At 38.1% G+C, this 24,212-nt stretch overlaps 3 protein-coding genes across 3 annotated transcripts; 2 read left to right on the forward strand and 1 right to left on the reverse strand.

Moving 5' to 3' along the window:
• The first annotated feature begins 8,071 nt into the window (after positions 1-8,071).
• LOC108977176 lies at positions 8,072-10,064 on the forward strand. Its single transcript, XM_018946750.1, has 2 exons — positions 8,072-8,147; positions 9,406-10,064. The coding sequence occupies exons 1-2, from the start codon at positions 8,136-8,138 to the stop codon at positions 9,910-9,912; spliced, it is 519 nt and encodes a 172-aa protein (XP_018802295.1). The 5' UTR covers positions 8,072-8,135; the 3' UTR covers positions 9,913-10,064.
• A 6,269-nt stretch (positions 10,065-16,333) lies between these two features.
• LOC108977168 lies at positions 16,334-17,327 on the forward strand. Its single transcript, XM_018946743.1, has 2 exons — positions 16,334-16,398; positions 16,471-17,327. Exons 1-2 carry the CDS (start codon positions 16,387-16,389, stop codon positions 17,320-17,322), a joined length of 864 nt encoding a protein of 287 aa, XP_018802288.1. The 5' UTR covers positions 16,334-16,386; the 3' UTR covers positions 17,323-17,327.
• A 971-nt stretch (positions 17,328-18,298) lies between these two features.
• Positions 18,299-22,260, reverse strand: LOC108977178. Its single transcript, XM_018946753.1, has 3 exons — positions 22,199-22,260; positions 19,106-19,427; positions 18,299-19,043 (listed from the first exon to the last, which is right to left on the reverse strand). The coding sequence occupies exons 2-3, from the start codon at positions 19,364-19,366 to the stop codon at positions 18,498-18,500; spliced, it is 807 nt and encodes a 268-aa protein (XP_018802298.1). The 5' UTR covers positions 19,367-19,427; positions 22,199-22,260; the 3' UTR covers positions 18,299-18,497.
• Between the last annotated feature and the right edge of the window lie 1,952 nt (positions 22,261-24,212).

Below are 24,212 nucleotides of genomic sequence, written 5' to 3' on the forward strand. Positions count from 1 at the left end.
CTGATGGTCCTGATCCGATTTTACCCATTTTTGACACAAGAGCATCCTGTCACAGAAATACCTCTTCCTTAGATTCTCAGATCTCACAGATTGATCAATATGTTCGGTAAAAAATCAAGCATAGCCACTGTGGTCCACATATTTGATGTCAGTGTCCTTGAAAAGTGCGATTTCGACAATCTTTGAGCGTAAGATTAAATACATTGAGGGCACTATATGTGAAAATTTTTATTTTGATTGCTGCACTGATTTTTGATTTGTATTCTGTTAGTATGCTCGCGTAACCTGAATAATTAGTAGGAATAAAAAAAACTTGCTCGCGTCAAACAATAATTACCGAAGGCCTTTTACTAACATTCCGAACGCTTCAGCGCCAAAAATTTAACTGGGCACACAAAATTTAATGAAATTTCTTTGTTGAATAATTTCACTCATCGTAAAAATCGCCGATTGCACTTTATGAACTTCAAAAAAACCAGCGTAAGCTAAAGTCTAACGGTTATTTAGATGAGACATTTAGCAGAGATGTCACTAACAGTCAAACCAACCTAGAAAAAAAAAAAAATGTCGATGATTTAATGCGGATTTTAAAAAGTTTTACTATTTTACTATAGAAGCATATTTGCAGTTAACTCTAATATCATAAGAATGGTTCACATACAGTGTAGTTCAGTACATTATTAGGATATGTTTCCTGGTCTAGTTGGCGCTGAGAGGGCGTAGCTCTAGTTTTATTCGTCGCATCGGGTCATTCTTTACCTTTTTGGAAAGCTCATTTCACGTGCTAACTCGTGTTTGATTAATTGTCGTTTCTTTTAAGTCGCCAATAAAATTTATGCAGTTTATGGACCCGATACAGTTTCCATTTCCACCGCACAACGATGGCTTCAACGTTTTCGTTCTGGTGTAGAGATGGTCGAAGATGCGCCACGCTCCGGAAGGCCTGTCGTCGAAAATTGCGACAAAATCGCTGAATTGGTCGAAAGAGACCGGCATATTAGCAGCCGTAKCATCGGTCAAGAGCTGGGCATGAGTCATAAAAAAAATTTTATGAACAATTGAAAATTCAATAAAAATATCGCAAGAAATACCGCAAGACGGTTTTGAAAACCCAATATGTATATGTGTATATGTTGAGATATACAATATCTGTTGTGCACAATTCGCTTCACTTGCACAGTTGCTTGGCTGTATTACTTAAATATGTGACCATTCTCATTCTCTTACATACATACATATATATATCTACAAAATAATAACAGCAAATGCGAACGACATTCAATGTTATTATTCTATGCGTCTGTATAACGGTTATTGCGATTGAACGTGTCAAGCAGCAGAACAATCAAGGCAACAGTATTCGGTCTTATTTACGAATGCATTAAAAAGACGCTTCCTATTGCATTTAAAGTGATCGAAAGCACCGTTTTGTTTATTTTAATGTGAACATACACGCAGTTTTTACACGTTCAAGAATATATGATTTTAATACAATGCAATGACTTTGACGTGGTGTGAAAAACTTGAAAGTTTTACAAAACGTTTCAAAAATTTTTGAGGTTTCCCTAAGTGGGAAAAGAGCAAGAAATTTCAGCAGAAACCTAGATATATCTATTTACTGACACATTACCATGGTAAATTCTCCGAAAAGGTAAAACAGCCTCCACTATACTTAGATTTGGTTTTAGGTTACATCCACGGAATTGGTTGGAATTATTGCAGCAGTGGATGATATGTTTTTCAGCACCGTGGAAGATGCCATTTAACTCGCAAAATATTAAATTTGTTTATTAAAAAATTTTAGTCTTAAAAATATACCTACCATTGAAATTGAAAACTTTTTTGGATGTAAATTCCCAAAAAGCGCCTTTTCGGCTGTCACGCCAGGTGTGTCCCTTAAGGGGTTACATGGTCTTAAGAAATTCCAAAAATTTATTTTTTTGTATTTATCTTATTAAATTCTACAACACCTTTAGAATATAGTCCTTAATTTTCAAGTTGATCCGAGTAATATTTTGGGAGACGCAGCCTTGAGAACTTGTGCGCTCGGGGCTAGGTAGGCTAAGTGCGCTGTTTTTAAATGCGTTCTTCTCGCAACTGTGTTTTTGAAGTCGGTTGGCAAGATTTCTCGAGAACTACTCGATTAATTTTCATGAAATTTTGTGCAGGTCTTTGAGATACAATTCTTAAAGAGTAGGGCAAAGTAATTTTTTTGATTGAAACTATTTGAAAAAAAAATATCGTGAAATTTTAATTTTTTTGTAAAAATGTTGGCCAAAAATTCAATTTTCAGTTTTTTTCTTCGTCCAAGTTCTAAGGTTTTAACTAAAACACGTATTTTTTATGCTTTAGATGATCCTGTAAGGAGTTATTCTGCCAACGTGGGCGCACCTGTTTTCTGAGGGCTCACCTGAAATGGCGTAGCAATAGCCGAGTTTAAAAAATTTTTTTCCAAAATTTTCAGAATTTTTTTGTTAATAGTTTATGTTTGTAACAATTAAAAATTCTAAAAAATATTTCATTTTTTATATGAGAAAAAAATTGTTGAAAAAAGGCTGTATTTTGCCGGAGGAAACCTAATTAGGACCTTAAAATAATAATAAATAAAGTTAAATAAAATAACTGAATTTCTAAAATGGATTTGAAAAATTGATTGAGAGGGTTATTTACTTAGATTTTTATATGAGTCTGTTTCGCAGTTTATTTACATTGTTGCCAATTTTCTTTTAGATGGTGAATTCATCACAAGAATTTTCCCCAAAAACTTTCCATTTTTGCGTAATTATTAAAGAAAAAGTACTAAAATGTTTTAAATATTTCTTAAAATTTCATTAAAATCATAGTCAACAAAATTCCTTTAAATTCTCTCTTCATAAATTCTACAGCACTCATACTATACATGTGTGCATCAAAGTCTTCATCAGTGTATAGTCAAATCAGAGCAGCTTTTTTTGTTTCCAATCAGCGTTGGCTAATGACATGTACACTGCCACAAAGGCATGGAGATCCCAGTACAGCTTTCGCCTCACACCGACCGGTGTGACCTGCTGTTGACAAGTGTAAATGGTTTTTGTGCATATGCTTTCATTACCCCTCGCCAATATACTGGCAAAAGGTCAATTTATTCTATTGTTTATTAAGTTTCCATTTGAAATTCTCAGAATGTTGCAGGTGAAAGGACAACAGCCAAACGCTCGATATGTGAGCATGAAAAATTATGCTTCTACGAATATATCGTTCACCTCTATGGAAATTGATATACTATAGAAACACACACACATAGTCTTGCACGCGCCTATATGTATGCTATGGTTCCAGAAAACAAAAAAGCCGGTGCTTTTGTAAATGCACCTCCGAACTTCACTGGTCGCCAATTGTAATGCTGCGTGCTGTTTCTGAGATATCCTTGACACTTGCGAGTGCAACGACACTGTACCGTGTGTGCTCTGCTAGCTGCTTGCATTGTTTCGTGCTTCCACCCTGTTCTCGCCGAGGCAGTTGACCAGCGGCCATAAAATTGTGTTGTTTACCGTCTGTTACCGAGCACTGAATTTCCTTGAAATTTCGTAGGCCTACAGGCATATTTAAATACGTAAAATTGACGCGTGTATTTGCATGTGTTTATGTGTGTGAAAAAAAAAAATTACGTGTGGCATAAGGCAAAAATGCACAATAACAGTATTGGTCTTAATGAACTGTTGTTCGTCGAGTATTGAGTGTATTGACATTGTATTGGCAACACTGTTGTAATTGACGTACACTTCTTACATTGTTGATGCATTATTTTTAAATCCCTCCTTTTGTCTTTTTGGAGAGAGCTCATTGCGCAGAGTGTGAGTGAAGCAAAGGCCAAAGCCCTTTGCTATTTACTTTGTAGCCAGTACCCTAAACCCCGCAGGATTATAATTGCACAACCAGCTTCAGGTAGTTGCTATGACACTATTTTTGATAGGGAACATAGCCTTTTTAAAAAAATTAAAGTGCGAGAGTAAGTATTAGTTAATTCACTCGTTATAAATGTTAAAATTAAGATTTGTGAGAGTTGTGTCTTCAAGATGTCATCGCTGGACAATACTAAACTGAAAGCTCTTTATAAAGGAAGTGGGTTCAAATCATTCTAGAATTGCTAAACTCCTTAAAAAAAAATAATTGCATACTTTTCAAGAGAAATTCCCGAGGGACTTAATCCACAGGAATTTCCGAGTACCATCAGTCCTAGTGGATTGCTGTAGAAAAAACTGAGAAAATGTCAGCTAAATGCAAATCGGCAAATACCACTTCTGGTAACAAGGAATAATTTGGCCTATTCACTCGGAGCAACAAGACTTCCCGATCGCCTGACCAACACACTATAATGGCCATAACACAGAGTCAACTAACCCAAAGCATCATTAACAGTGAAGCCACCATAATTATGAGCGAAGTAGAAAACGCACCCTCCGCTCTAAGAGGGCTAGTACATGAGTTAATTTCTCTCCACGGCCATTAACAACGACACTTAAGGGAGGGACCTGCTTTAGAAGCTATAAAAAATCGATTTTTTTTTGCTTTAATCTCTTTAAAAATTATCTAAGAATATGTCCCCAAAGGTATAGATTGGAATTCGAAACATTGTCGAAGCTAGAAGGGAATTAGTCTCCGAGCGTCTAGCAGATATATTAGCGCTTAAGCAGAAAGCGAAAACTTTGACGTGCGATTTCTCGGTTTTTAATTTTTACGATTTTTCTTAATTGGGGGGCAGGATAGAAAAAAAAAAACTAAATGTCGTATGGAATTGGGGCAAAGTTTATTATCTTTGGCATTAAATTATCTTCTATTTAAAGTAAATGTTTCACTACCCACTCTCTCTTCTTTGCGGAGCAGCTTTTTTGTGGTTTCTGTACCCATCCGGTTGCACCATCCAGCAGCAGAGCGGGAAAGTTCGTCAGTCGCTTCATTTATGGCGTTGGAGAAAAATAGGTGCTCTATACACTCCCGCAAGAACACTGATTTACCGTGCGATTCTGTACTGTGATACAGTATCAAGTCAATTTGACAGAGAAAATTTTTGAGACTTGAAACGATTTTGCTATTCTGTAAGTGATAGTCAAAAACTCTATTACATTTCATTATTCAGAGATGTTTTTATACTTGAATGAAAATAAATATGTCAACAATAAATATTAAATTTTCTATAACATAGTCAAAAAACAAAATTATCAATAAAAATAAAAATATATGTTGGCTTTGTTTCATAATACTAACGAAATTTGTGTAAAATTTATTTATTTTTAACCTTTTCGTGTTTGAGCTGCTTACAAAATATAAAAAAACGACAATCGATTAATATTTATGGTGATCTCTATTCAGTATATTCAAAATGGCAGAAAAGAGTTCTTTTTAGTTTTGTGACTTGCTAACTACAAGGTCTCAAATTTGAGGCAATATTTTGAGACTGAAGCTAGAGATTGTTTAGTGAATAGTAACTAGTCACAAATTGAGATTTTACCACAAAATGGCTCAAATAGAGACTAGTGACTGGTTAGAGAATCCCACTATTAATGTGATATGCTGAGACCGCTTGGAGGGTCGCATGACTATCGCTATATATGGTGATACGATGAATGCGATAGTTGTGTTGTAGATATATCTCTACATACTGATTTATGTCAAACAATTCTGATTGGAATATGATCGGAAAACAATCGATGAGCATGAAAAGCTTAGTGCACGGTACAGCAATGCCTTTAAAGTTCTTTGTGAAGTTTAGTAATGTCGTCTCTTGGGAGAAGAGCCGGTATCCTTCATTTATGTCCTTCCCTACTTCTCGTAGTATAATGTTTGCTTTTTGATTGATTACCAAATGGAGCTGTGACAGTTCCAGCACGATTTCAAGATGCTTTGTATTCATTGTTCCAGATGTGCAGATCCAGACAACTCCCTACAGCTTCAAATGGTTGAAGTTTTATCGAAGTCTACGATGCTTTTGATGGTCATGTAACCATCCCATATTTAACATTCCGTCTCACGATCATAATATACAACACCCTGATGATACTTGTCTTATAGCCACAGGATTTATCGCCAAGTGTTTGCATACCATCAATTAAGTGTGAGGCTAAGATATTTTATCTAATTTTTCATCTCTCTGCCGCAAAGAGTTAGTAGCCTTAGGCGTGGCTGGAACCTTTTTTTTGCCAACCGCATTGCATTATTCCTTAGTTGGGCTTTGTATTGTCCTAGAACCTGTTTTCTATTTCCTTTTAAAAAAATAATGAGTCAATTGACAACGGATCCCATTATTTGTTAGCAACTTACTCAGCAACACGGGGCTCCATAATTCGGGTGATAATATCCATTATCTTGTAATACTAAAAATAAAGCCGTTTTACCCCATAGTGGTCTCAGTTATCTTTGCGCTCAACTGTTGCCTCATTCCTCTTATTTAGTACTTAATAATAATTGCGTGAGACGCATTGTGAAAATCAACTTCGATGACTTGGAAGGTATATGTCATAGTCCCCTCTCCGTTGTCCAGAGAACTTTGGATTGCTGCTGTTGGCTTGACAGTGCAGAATTTATAATTATATAAATTTTAATTAGTTTGTAGGAGTGGGAAGCTAGTACCCACTTGATTGGTAAGGTGAACCTTCCTTGCCTTTTGTTTGTAACACATCCTCGTCCGGTTAATGATCCAGAATTACAATAGAAAAAAATTGTGTTCCAAACAATTATACAAGTCCTGCGTCTCTTACTAGAGAGATACCAGGATAACTTGTGTGTTTTTGTCTGATTGCCTCTAAAAATTACTCTGTGAGGCCACAGTTTCTGACAATCGGGACGTTGCGTTATTCAGGTTCACCTGCACAACTTCTTTGTAGACAGTGGCTATCACAGCATTGACTACATATGGGTAAGATCACCTACGTCATTGTCTTTGTCGTTGCGGTACAAAGCAGAGTTAAAGGCACTCGGGGCCAGATCGTTGGTATCGGGGGGCTTGAAAGGCCCATTTCTAGCTAAATGGCATTGTAAACAAGCAAAACTGTCGCATTTGGAATGAAGAGTGACCTGAAGAGATTCAAAAGCTGCCATTTCATCCAGAAAAACAACAGTTTCTGTTGTTGAAATAAGTGTCATATAATGAATGAAAGTRTATATATATATTATAAAAGTTACAGTCATAATCATTTCTCTAAGTGTTGCTTTAGCTGTCGATGCCCTTTCATGATGTGTTAAATCGATTCAACGATTCAATAGGATTAGAGCGGTCTTCTTTAAGCCGATGTTTTGCAAAAAGAGGAAAAACACAGCAGCGCTAGCTTCGTGCGCGCATTCAACACTCAGCGATGTGTCTACGCTGAGTTGTGATTGTGATTATTTGAAGAGTAGGCGTTACATGGAATACACTCAACGACATATCACTTGGGATGATGCTGTCGCAGACCATATGTGCATTGCAAAGGAAGCCCTTAGGTATTAACTTGAGGTATTCGCGCTACGACTGCCACAATAACTAATGACTTTGGGCCGGGCGATTGAAGTGTGACACACAATTGCTCTTGCGCTCTTGCCAATCAGTGTTAACTATCAGCACTTGAGCATAGAACCTAGGCACACACCCACCAACCGCAAAGCATTCGTTAGGACAAGTAAATGGAGGTGTTGGCTTACGACTCGTAATTGTAGAATCGGCATTGATGCTCTTAACTGAATCAGCGAAAGCGAAATCTTAGCTCATGGCCGTTCACATGGCCAAAAGGACTGCGCGCCACAAAGCTTCGGAGCTGACAATGCCGTTACTTAAGAGGATTTCTGCGCGATTCTTTCGTTTGTAGCATTTGTTAGTTTATTGTTGCGGCTGAAATATGATCATTTGGATTTCTTTGCTATCTTGATGGCTCGCGTGTTTGAAGCTTAGCGCCTATCTTCCGCTGTAATGTTTTCAGCTCAGCTTGTTCTTATGCCACTTGAGCTTCATTCTTAAAATAATTCTAGAATTTTAATTTTTTGCTTTCTGTTTTGGTTTTTGCATGGATCTATGAGTTCTATAAAAGCGCTAGAAACTTGTGGCAGGTAATCAGTGCAAGTGTACGCTTCTAGTAAGAAACATTGTTCAAGACAATTTCGATTCCAATTTGCTTTTAGCAGGGAAAATGTTTAAAGTGGTGAGTGATAGAAATTGAATTAAATTAATTTTAAAATATGGATTTTCTTTGAAAATATTTAATAACAAAAAAGTAAGGTTTTATAATAATGTCACGTTTATTTAGGTTATCTGTAAAATAAATATATTTCGAGAGATTTTTTCGACTCCTTTAACTGAGAGAGTGGGGGTTTCCTCTTCCCCGGCGGATTCTGCCTCGACCACTCTCAGAGCGGCAGTGTTTTCATTCATTCGGACATCATGACCTAGCCAGCATAGCCGCTTAAGTCGCTAAACTGCGTATTATAGCTCATCGTTCCATCGACTGCTGTAATCGTCGTTGATAATGCGCAAAGAACCATAAATCTTCTGCAGAACCTTGATGAGACCAGATATTTCATTTCGTCCCATTTCCTTCGCTTCCTTAACCAGTCTGGAGCAGATCTAACGCCGCTGTTGTTAAGGCCAATGATATCCATATCATCGCCGTCCGCCAGCAGTTTTTTATAGAAGATTATACCTTCTTTATTCCGCTATACAGCTCGAACTCCTTTTCCAGGAGTATATTTAAAACAGTCGTACGATTGGGAGTCGCCATGTCTGAACAATGTCATAAGTTTTAGGGGGATGTCAAATTAAGACATCGCTGAATAAAGCCAGCTTTTTTTCGTGGTCTCAAATGCGGCTTTTAAATCGACGAAGGGGGGATGTGTGTCGATCCTTTTTCATGGGCCTTTTATAAGTTTTAGGGCTTTAACCACGCTAATAAGGTCCAATAAGTTTGTGGACGGTGGGCATTAATCTTTCATACAGTATGCTCAAAAGAACGTTATATGCGATGTTGAGAAGGCTTATCTTCCGATAGTTGGCGCAGATTGTGTGGCCTCCTTTTTGGTGTCCTCTGCCCAACACTTACTTTCTGTCCATATTCTAATTACTTATCAGTTCTTCGGCTGGCAATCCATCGCCGAAATTTCGGTGGAAGGCTTATTGTAACTTTTGTAAAGAATTGGAGAACTTAAAATAACTCATACCCTTAATTTGATCATATGTCACAAGCAGAGGCTCCAGCAAGACCATACAGCTTGTGCTCATTGGTCTTTTTAGTATGTGGTTACCTAAACTGCGAATGTTTTGTTGATATTTCAACTGCATTTCAATAAATGAACCTAACTTTTTGTTAATTCTTGAATTATGATGAAATTATACCATAATTAAAATATTATGCACGAAAGAAAGAAAAATAAATTATACTATTCTGTAATTTTTATTCATTTCAGTTCAGCATCCTCTTCGTTTGTGCGCTGGCTAATGCAGCATCCGATAACTTAGCTGTATTACCTGCAGCCCCACTGGCAGCCGCGCTGCCGCTTTACAAGTCCGCACTTGTTGCAGAGCCCACACACGTTGAAGTACACGAACCCGCCTTGGCGAAAGTGGGCGAATTGGTCGAGAGTGTACCCACTGCTGTTTCCCATCAGAGTTCAACCGTTGTGCATAGCAAATCACAACGCATTACACCTTTAGTGACACCCGCCGTCCGCTCATTTGCCACACCCGCCTTTCGAACTTTTGCTGCTGCCGCACCGTTTTTGCAACACACACCGCTACTGCGCACAATACCATTCGGCTTAGGTCCAGCTGCCGCTTTCGTTCACGCCAACGCTCCGGTACAAGTGCGCTCGTTCGCTTCGGCTGCCCCATTCCCGGCACCAGTCTATCACTCCTATGGATTCTCCGCTTTTGGCCAACCGTTGGTATATACCACTGCTGAATTTAAGAAATAAATTGGCAACAACTTTTAACTTGCGGCTTATTTAAGGAATATTTTTAATTGATTTCTCCACTTTACTCTCTCTGGCGATCCATAAATGTACTTTTGGTAAAAACAATAAATCCGGAGTTCTGTAAATAAAATGCATACAATTGTTTTGTAAAATATCTATGTACCTGCTTCCTTCTCATTATGCATTCAGGTGGGCGATATCTTGTCTGCTATTTTTGTCCTGCGGCATAATTAAGCTCTCGTAATCGCATACACCTTCACACAAATTATGTCAAGTGCGGAAGATGGCTGGTTTTTGAAGTAGTTTTTATGGAGTTTAGGCCATCCTTGTCGGATTCTTCTAAATATAGAAATCAGTCGACTGAGTTCTGCTCACTAACGGCATGTTTCGACCATAAAACTTAATTAAACAATTTTATAGTGCATGCAACATTTTCGTTGTCCAAACTGTAGGTGGCGTTTATTGGGAAATATAATATGTGGTAATTAAAGAATATTTTCTTGTTCAACTAAAATTGTATTATTTTATTCAATACTTTCTCGAATCTACAGCATTGTCCATTATTACCAAAAGTCTAGAACTTGCCCTTAAATTTTCCACATATTTCACAGGAATGAAATCTTTTATTGAGTCGGTTTAGCCGACTTCAGTTTCATAACAGTATTGCCCCGCTTGTTGCTGCAATTCTGGAGGGATAAATGTTGATGCATTTCGAGGTTCTCTACTTTTTTAAAGTCAACAACACAGAAGCTTCGAAATAAATTGCGAATGTTTATTACTTTTTTCGAAAGATCAACCGACTGATGGCGCCATAATGATCGCCATTGACGGTTACATTCTCACCTGCAAAATTTTTTGCTCTCAGTTGCTCTTCGTCCCAAATGCAGCAATTTTGCTTGTTTATTGAGCCAGAAATGGACACCTCATCGCTGAACAAAAATTGGCTCGAAAACGTTGGATCCGTATTTCAATATTTTGCAGTTTTTTTTTTATCTTCAATTTTGGACCTTTATTATGTTTTGTTAGAAAACGTTTCGTATACTAAAAAGTACGATATTTTTTGAACGTACTGTATGTTGATTGCGGCTACGTAAAAGCAATATTTCTTATATCCTTTTACGTCATCGTTGCGTATCTGGTATGTTCATTGAAATTGAGATAATTGCGGTTATGTAATTGATTTAATAAATGTTCCAGCTTCTGTTAGTGCAATTAAGAAGACTTCCTTATAAATCACATTGTTTAAATTTAATGAAGCGAATTCCACGAGCTTAACAGTAACAGATATATCCCAGAGGTATTGCAAGTTTGATGGATGGTTTAAATTAAGGGTGTATTCTAGTCTAGAAATCAAATTTGAATTTTATTAAAAAAACAAAAAACCAAAAAATATTTTAACTATCCATTTTTTATGGTGTTTTTATTGATATCTTAAGAATACAGAAAAAAAGTTTTACAAAAAAATATTAAAAATTAAAATAATTAGATGGATAATTTTGACACGATGCTGGTAGGAACGATAAAGGATTATATAAAGAAGGTTCACACAAACTTTCAAGTAAATCGGTTGTATAGAATTTGAGATAATGCCGGTACAGCGTGGAAAAAAGTAGTTTCGAGAAAAACGCGTTTAAAAAAGTGAGTCAAATTTCAGGCAGTGCACTAGGTACTGCGTCACTAAAGTAACTGTAGCTCTTAATATAATTTTAATTTTTAAAATCCTTTGGGGGAGATGTTCTTAAGCGTCTAAACTTTAAATATATGAAAAAAAACGAATTTTTCAAAATTCTAGAGTAGAATACCCCCTTAAAAACCATTTATACAAGTATACGAATGGTAATTATGTAACAGCATAATAAAATTTCAATACACTGCTTTCAAATTAAAACAATTTAGAATAAGAATAAAACATTTAACGAAGTTTCTAATTCCAGAAGGACACAAATACATAAACTATAGAGTACATGAGTAGGTTTCAGAAAAAAATCGTATGTAAGTTAATTTTTTTAAATTTTTAATACTGCACTTAAGGCTGCTGAGATAACGAAAATTATGTGCAGCAATTTTCGGCATCATACTACAGTATGTCCAAGACAAGAAGAAAAAAGTCAGTGAACTTGTTTTTTAAGATATTTCATACTGTCCGATACAAAGTCAATCGGCAGTTGAAGAATACGTATATTATATTGGAGTTGGGCGAAGAGCTGAAGAGATGTCATCAATTTTCAGCAAGACTTCATTTTTTACCTGGAAGAGATGCTTATTTAATTTCCTTGACTGTATAAGCTAAACTAGTGTTTATACCAATACGATTGCAACGCCCATTGTTTAACCAGACCGATTCGCAAGCAAGCAAATCTAATATAGAAAAGTTAGATATTATAGGTTAGGCGGCTGATCCAGTGATCGCATTTGCACTACTTGCAGTTCCTTGTGAATCCATAATAATATAACTTATGTTCGACTATAATAGTAAATAAAGTTCCTAGTGGCCAATAAACACACAAATGCACAGAAGTTGAATTTCTCTTCCCACCAGAACGGTGGGCTTCGAAGTGTTTAAGCTAACAGATAACTGTATCGGAAACACTGTACAATCAAGTAAGAAGTGTTGAGATATTTCCAGTTCTTTTTCTTCTATACAGCTTCTGCAGCTGGCGTCCGTTTAGATTCCCAATCTTATAGCATGGACAGCGATACGCAATAGACTGTTCGAACCGCCCTACTAGGGTGAGGTTAGCCTTATTAAGGCCAAAGAACTCACTGGGTTTTTACGATTGATCTTAGGCCAAATGTATTTTGCGTTGGCGCATGAAGCCTAGTTAACCACGAGGTGAAGGTTATACCTACCCAATATTATTCTACTGATAACGGTTCTAGGTTACCTTTGCTTACAAGCTCATAAGCTTTACAGTAATCTGTACATACTCACACGGCGGTTACCCGTTTTTATACTCGGTTTTGTTTGCCAATTCATTATCAATTGACTTATTCCGGAACAACTTTTGCAAATCGTCCAACAGAGTCGGCAATTCGTCCCACTTTCAACTACAACCTGATGACATACTGATCCTGACTTTCCTGACAAAGTAGTCGCATTTGGAGTGATGGTAATCCACTAATCATTGTTCCTCAAAAACTAAGTCAACGGGGAAGGCTATAGTTTCATGATTAACGATTTGTGTCTGGATTGCAGGATGCTAATGTAGGTGTCCTTTGGATCCAAAAAGACGGCGCTACATGCCTTATAACCAAAGAGACAATCAAGGAAATATTTTGTGAACGCATTATCTCGCATGATGGCCATGAAATAGGACCTCCAAGACCGTGCGATTTAGCACCGCTAGTCTTTTTGGGTGTATGGGTAGATAGGAATATTGCCCAGATGGGGTTAATCAGCACTGAATGTGCCATTTTGATGGATTTTTGTACGTCCTTATATGTTATTCTGCTGTCTTGTTTCATCGTTACTACCATTTGGTACTCTCATGCCATTCAAGGCGTGGTGCCTGATGAGTTCCTAGTATTTTGTATGGGGTTCAGGATAGAGCTGGGTATTCACAGAGGCAGCTAAAAACCGTTTCCTCATTACCTTCTAGCTCGCAACTGCGGCAAATATTATTATAAGGCAGTCCTATTTTTAGCGTATGACCTCCAAAGAGCCAGTGCACCGTCATTTACAAGTACTTCCTTCAATAGCCGATTTTGATAGATCACGTGTGAGTTGTACCAAGAGTCATGTTATTTTTGTTTAGTATTCTTTGGTATGGAAAAACTATTGCCTGAATAAATCGTTAAACTTTATTACACAAATTCACGTTCTGTAAAAATATGTTTCGCGCACTTCACTTTACTTATGGTCAATATAATCGGCCTACTGATTCCTGAAATGGAAGCTCGTGATCTTGGCGAAATTTGGTTTCAACAAGACGTCAATCAATGGAAAGAACACTTCGGTGAGTAGATAATTTCACGTTTTGGACCAATCGTTTGGATAGTGTGTGATATCAATTAGAATTTTCTGCGGATGTGTAAGGTGAAAAGTCTATACTTTGACTCAGGCCTTGGAACAAAACGTTACGCGAGTCATACGCCGGTTAAAGTCGAAATGTTTGGCCAACATTTGAAAGTGATAATCTTCAAAAAGTTTATGTTAAAGAATGTTCTTTCGAATGATACTAAGCATTCCCCAGTAAATTTGAAGTTTCTGTATTTTTTCTTTAAAATATTTGCCCTTAAATGTAAGTATTTCTTATGATATGATAGTGTGAGCGCGGAACTTTTGTGATGCGATGCCGTTTAACACCGAGATCTTTGCATTAAACTGACACATTTTTCATAACGAAAACACAGGTAAAACGTAATATCTATATGTAGATACGAGCTTGACAAAATTTAAGCCTTGAAGTGGGCGTATAGACATAATTACATGAACATATTTTCAGCTTCATTTTGCCTTTAGCTTTAACATCTGTCATAACAAATGTTTCGTAATATTTTTGCGCATCACAAAGTAATGAAGAATTTTAGTGTGTGTACGTAGGTCTGTATGAGGATGTGTGATATTTTTGTGGCATTTACGAACATCCTACTTTATGTCTAAAAGTATATTGCTTATGAGCCTAAGTCGTCCAATCATACATATAGTACATACATATTTTTCTAGAATAGGCAGTATGTTGTCTGTCGCTGTGGGAGCAACAAAAAACAAAGGCGCAGACGGCTGTGGCTATGGCTTTGAACATAACGACAGACTCAACAATGTGGATGTCGCGACATCAATAACAAATACATTAAAAGAGGTATTAAATATACCTCATCAATAGTTAATGAATGTTTTGCTAAATTTCTTCTGCATAATTATATGTAAATACGTGTTTGTGGCTCGTAGAGTCCTTATTGGACTAAGTTTGGCTTGTAAACGTACTTGTTTAGTAATTCAGAGGATATTCTCTAAGCCAGAGGGCAGCATTAATAGTACCATTTATTTTTTTTCTTATAGAGCTATACCTTTGCAACAAAACATTTACCATATTATAGTTTACCATAGTATTTATGTTATATATCTTTGGAAAAGGTGAGTATAAGGAGTAAAAATTGAAGCTACAACATACAGTTCGGCCTACCCAAGCGACATCAATTTACTCTATGGTTTAGTTCCAAGAAGATCTCACTTTTCGAGCTAAATTTTGTTCAGCGATGAGTCCCATTTTTTGCTCAATAGGTATGATGTAAACAAATAAAATTGAAGCATTTGGGGTGAAAAGCAACCGGAAGAGGTTCAAGAGCTACCATTTCATTCAGAAATAAACAACGGTTTGGTTCCGCTTTTTTGATCTTTAATCAATGCTTTATAAAAAGTGTTACACTGATCGAATTTAGTTAAAATATGCGTCGTTTCGTTTGATAATCTGTTTCCATCTAGACGGTAACTTGGTTCATAATACCCCCCTCGTAGAAGCTCCCCTTCTTATTTGCGAAGAACTCGGACAGCCACTTTTTACAAGCCTCTTTTGAGTTCAACTTTACACCAATAAGGGCATTCGCCATGGACAGGGACAGGTGGTAATCACTTGGCGCTATGTTCGGGCTATATGGTGGATGCGTTAAAACCTCCCATCCGAGTTCGAGTAGCTTCTGAGGACTCATCAAAAAAGTGTGTGGTCTAGGGTTTTCCTGGTGGATCACTACACCCTTTCTGTTGACCAATTTTGGATGCTTCTGGTCGATCGCCTGCTTCAAGCGGTCCAGTTGTTCGCAGTAGATGGTTTATACATAGACACAAGACATAAACAAAGACAAAAAGGCGGGAGGGTGATATTTGACAACCTAATGATTACCATGCCCGCAAATTTATCGACTTGAAAGCTACTTTCGAAAGTATATGCCTCGAATAAAACTACTTTAGACGAAATGGGAAAACTTTATCCTGCGTCCGATATCGGCGGTTCCGACTCTCAGGTCGATATCTCAAAAACTAAGGGATTAGTTCGCGTATATACAGACAGACGGAGTTGGAATATTGAACACACTGATAATCAACGCAAAATGGAATTAGAAGTAAAAAAAGACTTAGTTTCGCGATCAAACAATAAATAAAAACTGTACCGGAATGACAAAGCAACAACATATACATTATTATGGACATTATGTTGTTTTAAAAATTATATCACACTTATTGTGTCGGTGGCATAATACACAAACAGGTTACAGATACGTAATTTCACCCACCATTGAAAGCTTCAATCATCTGCCCACTGAGGCGATGAAAATGTAGCATTATTCTATAGCAGTGCATATATAAATTTATATGAAACCCAATACCAAGATGTTCTATGCGCACGACTGACGCGAAATCACTCAGCTGCAACGGCATTTAATGAGTATAAAAGCTTCCTGACAACAATGCTGGAGCATCAGTAAGACACTGGTATTTTCTAAAGCAAACATTTTGAAAGATTGTGCGACATAGCAATGTTCAAATTGGTGAGCCTTAATTAAATAACTTAAGAGCTCTTGCTTATACACATATTTCAACTCATAAATCTCCATCCGCAGTTGCCACTACTACTAAGCACTTGCATTGTGTGCAGTGTTGCCTCACCAGAGCCGGACGGTCTGTACAACATCATCAGCAGCGGCATCGGCAGCGGTGCAGCCATTAAGCCGTCCCAGACAATATCCTTGACAGCCAAAAGCCAATATCCACAACAGCCGCAGCAACAACAGTTACAATCGAACGCCGTCACATCGGGTGAAGACGAGGAGACAAACGACGTGACGGGCCCTGCAATAAGAGAGCAACAGGAACCTCTTGCGCCCGCATCAGTCACAGCTATAGTCAACTCTGCACCATCATCAGGTAGTATAGCACCGGCTCCATCCTCCCTAGCACGCTTAAAAGCTGTCGCTTCTGCTGGTTCGGCTTCTGCATCGGCATCGGCATCGCGTTCGTCCTTACGTGTATCGTCTTCAGTGAAATTACCGTCGGGCAGCAGCTCCACAGCATCCATTCAACATCAAATCTTGCCCGCGGAGACCCTCTCGCTGCCTATTACCATCTCGACACGGCCAGGCTTACGTACTATTATCGCACCGGAAACAATAACAATTCACGAGCCGACTCTCGCCAAGGTAGGTGAAGTGGTGCAGAAAATACCAACCGCCGTGTCGCATCAGAGTCAGACGGTGGTGCACAAGCATGCGCGTGTGGTCACACCCATTGTGGCACCCGCAGTGCGTACAATCACGTCACAAGTGTTGCGCGCCTATCACACCCCGCTCATCTTCGCACCTGAAACCACGCTCATCCGTTCAGGTAATGCAAAGACGAGTGCAAGCGCCAGCGCTAGCGTCACATCGAATGCAAACACCGCCAACAGCAGTGCCAACTACAAATACAAACAATGAGCCAATGGATGCTCTCATCGCTGATCTAGCTATTATTTACTTTAAAATCTTTTGAAACTGCTTACTGTGTTCCAGGCTGATTATATTACATATAAGAAATTTATTTAAAAATTGAAAATTCAAAATTATAGTGCGCACATGCTTTTCGGCTTCAATATTTTCCTTAAGTTCATATTTTTTGGAATAACAAAATTAAACTATATTTTAATTGTTTTATTAATAACCCCTTTCTCATGATAGTCTACGTAACCGTAATATATTCGGTTATATTCGGGCACAGATGTTTTCGAAAAATTATTATGTTTCTACATCGACAATAAGAACTGATAGCTATGAACAACTGCAGCCGAAAGTTCTAACTTATCTCGGTAAAAGTATGACAACCGAAATGCTTCAACGTTTGCCTGCAAGATGCGGCTAACAGATCGAAAAAACTGCAGGAAATGCCTAGAGCAGGACACCAGGAAAACAATGGAGCAATTCTTGTGCAATTCTCGCATTGGTAAGACTACGCTGGGAGCATCTGGGATCCCCACAGTATGATAAACTGGAGGAGGTATCGACAGCGAGACCGCAGAATCTCTTACAATTTGCATCAAGCGCAGACATCTTTAAGGATGACTACTCCTTTTGGGCTTAGCAAGTGAACTCCATCTGGTATCGCAAGGACCAAATCGGTCTATGTGTGGTTTATTGCCCTGCCAATTAACTAACCTAACCTTTGCCTGACGAAAGCTGGAGTAGAGAAAGTATCTTGATGTTTCCCTTTCATCTTTTTCATAAACAATTTGTGTTCTTCAAAATCAGTGTGGTTGCTGAGCTTGCGCGTAGACTCTGCGCAACGTGGGAACGCCTGCTTTCCATCCAGAAGGAATTTATGTATGAGTGTTTTTTTAGGGAGCTCATAGGCTTTACCATTTCCGCCGATTCGGCTGTTGCCATGAACATAGACAAGTTTGTATTGAATTAGCTGGATCCTACTGTTATAAAAGTTATGTACTCCTTGACTAGCTTTGAGTTCATAGTCAGCGAACTCAAGGCCAGTATAGCTGCTTGGAAATTTGAAAAAGTGTAAATTCTTTCGAAACTATAATAATTTACTCTAAAGTCCTCCGCCTTTTTTGTGTACGAATTTTTTTTTTATTTATAGCATTATTTTATTTCAGTTCTCAATGCTAATGGGTACCGTAATATTGCTTATTCCTTGGACTAGGCACTGATTCATCAAAACTAATTTTTCGTACCGGCTTTATTTCCGGAAGCGTCTGATACACCACGGGCCGTGCAGAATAGGTCAAATGTGCTGGCGTATGTGTCAATGAGTTGGCGATTGGTGTTCCACCGTTGCCCGCAGCGGCTGTAGCCGCAGCACTGTCTAGCAACGGAGCTTTTGGCAACTCATGCTTTATAATTGTCGTTGGGAATACACTCAACTGTTGCGGGGTGTAGACGGGTTGGCTGGCAACGGACGGCTTCGGCTGATGCACCTCCGTCGTTTGTGTGGCTACAGTACTGGCGAGTTGTGGCTGCGTGGTCTGGCCGCTGTCACGATGATTATGCACACGTGTGAATGTGGTGTGCGAGACGGCTGAGGGTGCGTTATGCACAATGGTGGCGATTTTAATGTCACCCGCTTGCTGGAAATCTTCCGGTGACAGGGCCAAAAGGCCAGCTCGACATGTCGCAAAGCTGGTGATGAGAATAAGTAAAAGTTGCTGTTGCTGCAGAGTAAACAGATATAAATACAATATTTAGAGTTTGTAGATGCAATTTTAAACATTACCATATTGATGTGGATTTTTCCTTCAGTGTACATTCTTATTGCCTGGAGACAATGCGTTTGACGCGCTACGCAAAATGAGATTACCAGCTTTGTTGAGCGTGAACTGAATTTATACGTTGCAGTCGCAATGACAAGCGCATTTGTGGGGACTGACTGTGTTGCCTGGCGCCTTGAACTGGAGTCCCGCGTATGCAACAGCCGCAAATGTTTATGCGGTTTAGCGTTTCGAAAATCTTGAGTCACATTTTCAACGGCTTGCATATGCTTATTCAAGCACTAACGGTATCTGTCTTCACTGTTAGCGGGAAAACACATTTCTGCACTATGTTTTTGTCAACGGTTAAGGTCAGTTGCACTGACAGCATCTCACCGAAAAAAATGGAATATTAGTAAATAAAGTTTTTGGTGATTAATTAGTGGCGTACAATAATTTGGTTAAAATACTCATGTGTTTCTTCAGACGTGTTTCTTTAATGCATAGAGAACGCCTTGTAGGAAACTAAAAAGATTTTTTTTTAGAAATCTTCTTTTATGTTTTATGTCAGAAAGACCCATAGTAAGATCGTACTATCTTATTGAAATTAAAAAGAAGAGTTGGGATTACATTAAATATCCGATTATTTCTTCAGGCGCGTTCCTTTCATTTACAAGACCTAAAGAGTGGTACATATATATTTCTGATTGCTGACTTTGAGCAATACCGACAGCTCCGTCAGGATTTGGAATGACCTCCCCGAACATTCGATACTAAACGGACAAGGCGGCTTCCTATTGTGCGACTTCTTTAATCTACTGCTTGAAAAAATAATTGGAGCTGCAGATATGAATAGAATGATATTGGCCCCAACACCCGTACCGTTAGATTTACTTTCTTAAGACTAAAATATCTAATGTCATCAAAAAAACAGTCGTCGTACTCGAGACCCCATATCACTGTGGACAGACATAACTTCGAAGAAGTTCGAAGTAGTTAACTTCGTCTCTTTTGGAACCAGTAATGACACAAGCAACAATGTCAGAACGTCAATAACGAAATCGAAAACAGGATAGCTCTTGCGAACAGGTGTTGCTTCGGCCTGAGTACCCAATTGAGAAGTAAAGTCCTCTGCCGACGAACAAAGACCAAAGACATGGACGATAGCAACATCTGATGAGTCGACATTGCGAGTTTTCGAGAGAAAAATTCTGCGAAAGATTTATGGCCCTTTGCGCATTGGCCACGGCGAATATCGCATTCGATGGAACGATGAGCTTTGTGAGCTTTAATTAAGAGACAGCGGATGCGATGGCTTGGTCATGTGGGCTGAATGGATGAAAGTATTCAACGCAGTCCCCGCCAGCGCAAGCAGAGGAAGAGGAAAGACCTGGCTCTTGAACCCTCCAATTGGCGCTAAACTGCCATTAGAAAGAACTGCTGGCGCGCTGTTGTAAACTCGGCTATGACCGCGTAAGCGGTCTTCGCTAATAAAGAATAAGCTTGAATTCATACTAAATCTGCTGGAAGGTCTTTGGCCTAACAATGAAAAAATATTTTTTGAATGAAAGTATGTCTGTATTTTTCAATGTGATATACAATGACAATTATATATGTAGGTGATATATATGACAATGTATTTGTTGTAAAGACCTACTTGAGTGAAACTCTTTCCACTGAGCCACTGAAAGCCTGGAAATTAGAAAATCATTTGTAGGGCTCAAATTTAACGAATACGGTGTGGGAACTAGTTCTCTAATTTTATTGGTATCATCACAAGTTGCCTGAAGGGAAGTGTTATCTTGGAAAAAGAGCTCGGTGCCGTGAGTTCGTGAATGATTTTATCTAGGGGTTTCTTTTCGTTTCGTTTTTTCCTAGGAGAATATGGGTCTACACCCGCTTTCGAGCGAGTGATTTTTTTTAGGTGAAAATAAAGAAATTGCATAATCGGCTTAATACGAGTAGGAGGCTGTTCGATCTTGCCGATTTCGACAAATAATGAATAGAATTTCAAAACGCTTCCATGTTTTCAATTTCATTGGATAACTCAAATACTGTCTAAGAAGTTTTTATTATCCCCAAAAATTAAAGTTCACCTAAAAATCGTCAGCTCGAAACTAGTTTTAGACACACATTCTTTTAGGCAAAGTTTTTCAGAATGATCCTTTTTCGTTGTTTTGCCTTTCTGTAAATCAACCCGCTCATCTTTACAGACAATGGGGAACGCTATGGAGCCATGACTAATTATTCTTATTCGTGCCTGAATTGAAAAATGTTTTTGCAGACAATCTGGTTTCCACAAGACGATGCTATATGCCAAATAACCATAGAAACAATCAATTTATTCACGGTAACTATTTGGTGAGGGCATAATTTTACATGGTGGGATAAGTTGGACAATTTTTTGTAGGGTTATGTATAGTCATATATCTGCGCAGATAAGCCCTAGACGTTTGGGAAGAGAGTTTTCGGCACGTTTTTGCTGACATACGATCCAATTGTTGCCAAAATTCATCGAAACTTGGAACACTCAGCTGGAATTTAGACGAACCAGGCGGTCATTTCCCCGAAATTGTTATACACTGAACGGAGTATATTAAGTTTGCTAAGAAGTTTATAACATCCAGAAGGATTTGTCGTATACTCTATAAAATATATATGTATATCTTCACGAAATTTGGATTATTATCTAAAGCATTAATGCAATTTTCGAGAAAATTGTTCAGATCGGCTCAAATATGGCGTATAGCTGCCACACAAACTGAACTATCGGAGTAAAGTTCTTCTCAGAAAAATTTTTTATTTGTGAAGGATATTATAGTAACCGAAGTTGTATCATAAAAAGTCATACTTCATTTATTTTCAAGTAGTCACTATCCTGTGTACTCAAATTTTCCTGCAGGGCACATTAAGGAGTGTGTTTCTCTGCGGCATTGCTCTGCGGTTACAATTGCCAACACTTTAACTGAGCTAATTTGAACGCAATTGCTTTTTGGCGGTTTTGAATACTTTTACATACATATATGTACATATAAACATATATATATATATGTATATTGCATACATAACACATTCGTATAAAATATGTATTGTAGTTATGTAGATCTGTGCGTGCTTACCTTATATCTTAACAAGATGCTTTGCTCATTTGCTGCAGGCCATTTAAGCATTTAATGTAGTTATTCAATATTTTTCGAACTCAATACTTTTGTATGTTTGTATTAGGGCGCTGCTGCTCATGCGCACAACAAATACCGTGTTCAATCAACCTTCAATAGCTTATGGCTTGTTTTTTTTCTATTTCTTATGTTTTTTTTTTTTATCATCAAATTGCACAGCTTATTTTATTCCGTTTACTTCTTTCACGAAAGCCTCTTACGTAACCTAAGAGCCTGAGCTGGAGAAAAAGTCAACACTGCAAGCGCTTTGCTGACACCTACAACGCCAACAATTTAAATAACTTTGCTTGTTAACTTTTCTTATTTATTGCCTTTTGATCGCTATTTTGTAGTTTGCACTTGCAGTTGGTATTTGTCGGGGTTCTACTACAATTTTTCTATACCCTATAAGCATAATTTGAAATGGAAATAAAGTCGGGTTGAAAACAGTATTTAGTCAGAGTATGCATACTCAAAGAGGTACTGCGTCGAATACTCTCAGAGTATCCATAAGGATGGCATGATGTATCCAGCGTAGCTGCTATCTCTTAATTCGCTGAACTAAGTTGAACCAAAGTTGTCGTATATTGTTCTATCATATCTCATCGTATTCTTCGTAGCCAATGCGCAAAGGACTATAAATCTTTCACAGAACCTTTCTCTCGAAAACTCATAACTCATCATCCATGAATCTACATCATATAGCAGGACGGGGATGATGAGTGACTTGTACAATTTGGTGTTTGTTCGTCGAGAGAGAAATTTACTTCTCAATTGCCTACTCAGTACAAGGTAGCACCTGTTGGTAGGATTTATTCTGCGTTGGATTTCGTGGCTGACGTTGTTGTTGGTGCTAATACTGGTGGCAAGAATTTATTACTATCAAGAGTGACGTGAGAGCCAAATGTTCCTTTTTAGTTGTAAATATGTAAATAAAATTCTAGGAAAATAGGATTTGAATTTCGTTGTCAGATAGAGGCAGTGAGATTTTCACATCATTCCAGTATACAGCTGAGCATACTTCACAGCCCATTTTGTATACGTCGGTATAGATAGAAGATGTGGCATCTTCCCCTACTGAACTGTCTACAGGGTATCTTTACCCAGAAATGGCTATTGAATCTAACTTTCGGAGGAAATAGTTGGATTTACTTAAGTTTTACAATTCCTTTATTCCTATACCAGAACTTGTTGCTACTTTCCAAATAAAGACGTCTACGAGCAGATGATGCAGAATTATATTGAGCGCATTAGTCGGACATCACTTACTATCCCCGCTAATCCCTGCACAGGCTGCTCACTGTATACCATCTAGTAAGGCGCTAATGATTCATCATTATCAAATCGGGCTCTCTAATATGGGATTTCCATTAAATGAAGGTTGAGAGGTTGACCACGACCATATACCCAATTACCCTTTTGCTAAAAATATAATAATTTTAGTCATGGTACGAGTACATTCTGTTTTGATGGTGTTCCAAGATCGGAGAAGTTGCTCTGAAATCCACCACTGCTAGCAACATTTGTATGGTTTCAATGGTATTGAGTAGCTTTGGGGTCTATGTTCTCGGTCGCGCCAGAGCCGTCATGTCTGCCTATATCCTATATGACTCGGTGTGAACAATTTTTTCCCATTTTCCAACTCGATGGAGATCTAGTCATTTGATTTGCCACCAAAGACGGTAAACTTCTGTAGCGGTGCTAACGTAAAAACGTAAAATGTATTGCTGCAATGTAAAATGTTTGCAACAACATGCACTGTACACTGAAAGAGTGGGTGAAGGGTATGACAATTATCTGCCACTCCTCTAATGGCGCGCAAATTACGCATAGTGTGCGCTCCATTGACGTTTCTTATTTCTTGCCTCATTTTACACGCTTCCATTGCATTGTTAATGCTATTTTTTTGTACTTTTGTTATTGACTATTCCAATAAAAGGCAAAGGTAAACACAAATACCCTAGAGCACTACTTA

Source organism: Bactrocera latifrons, unplaced genomic scaffold (assembly GCF_001853355.1).
Source record: "Bactrocera latifrons isolate USDA-ARS-PBARC rearing strain unplaced genomic scaffold, ASM185335v1 scaffold_85, whole genome shotgun sequence".
Lineage (NCBI taxonomy): Eukaryota > Metazoa > Arthropoda > Insecta > Diptera > Tephritidae > Bactrocera > Bactrocera latifrons.

Excerpts from the sequence above, each read along its gene's own strand:
- LOC108977178 (XM_018946753.1), bottom strand. The coding sequence starts at position 19,366 with ATGCAAGCCGTTGAAAATGTGACTCAAGATTTTCGAAACGCTAAACCG. Across the intron at positions 19,044-19,105 it reads GAAAAATCCACATCAATATG|CAACAGCAACTTTTACTTAT; the intron begins GTAATGTTTAAA and ends TTTACTCTGCAG.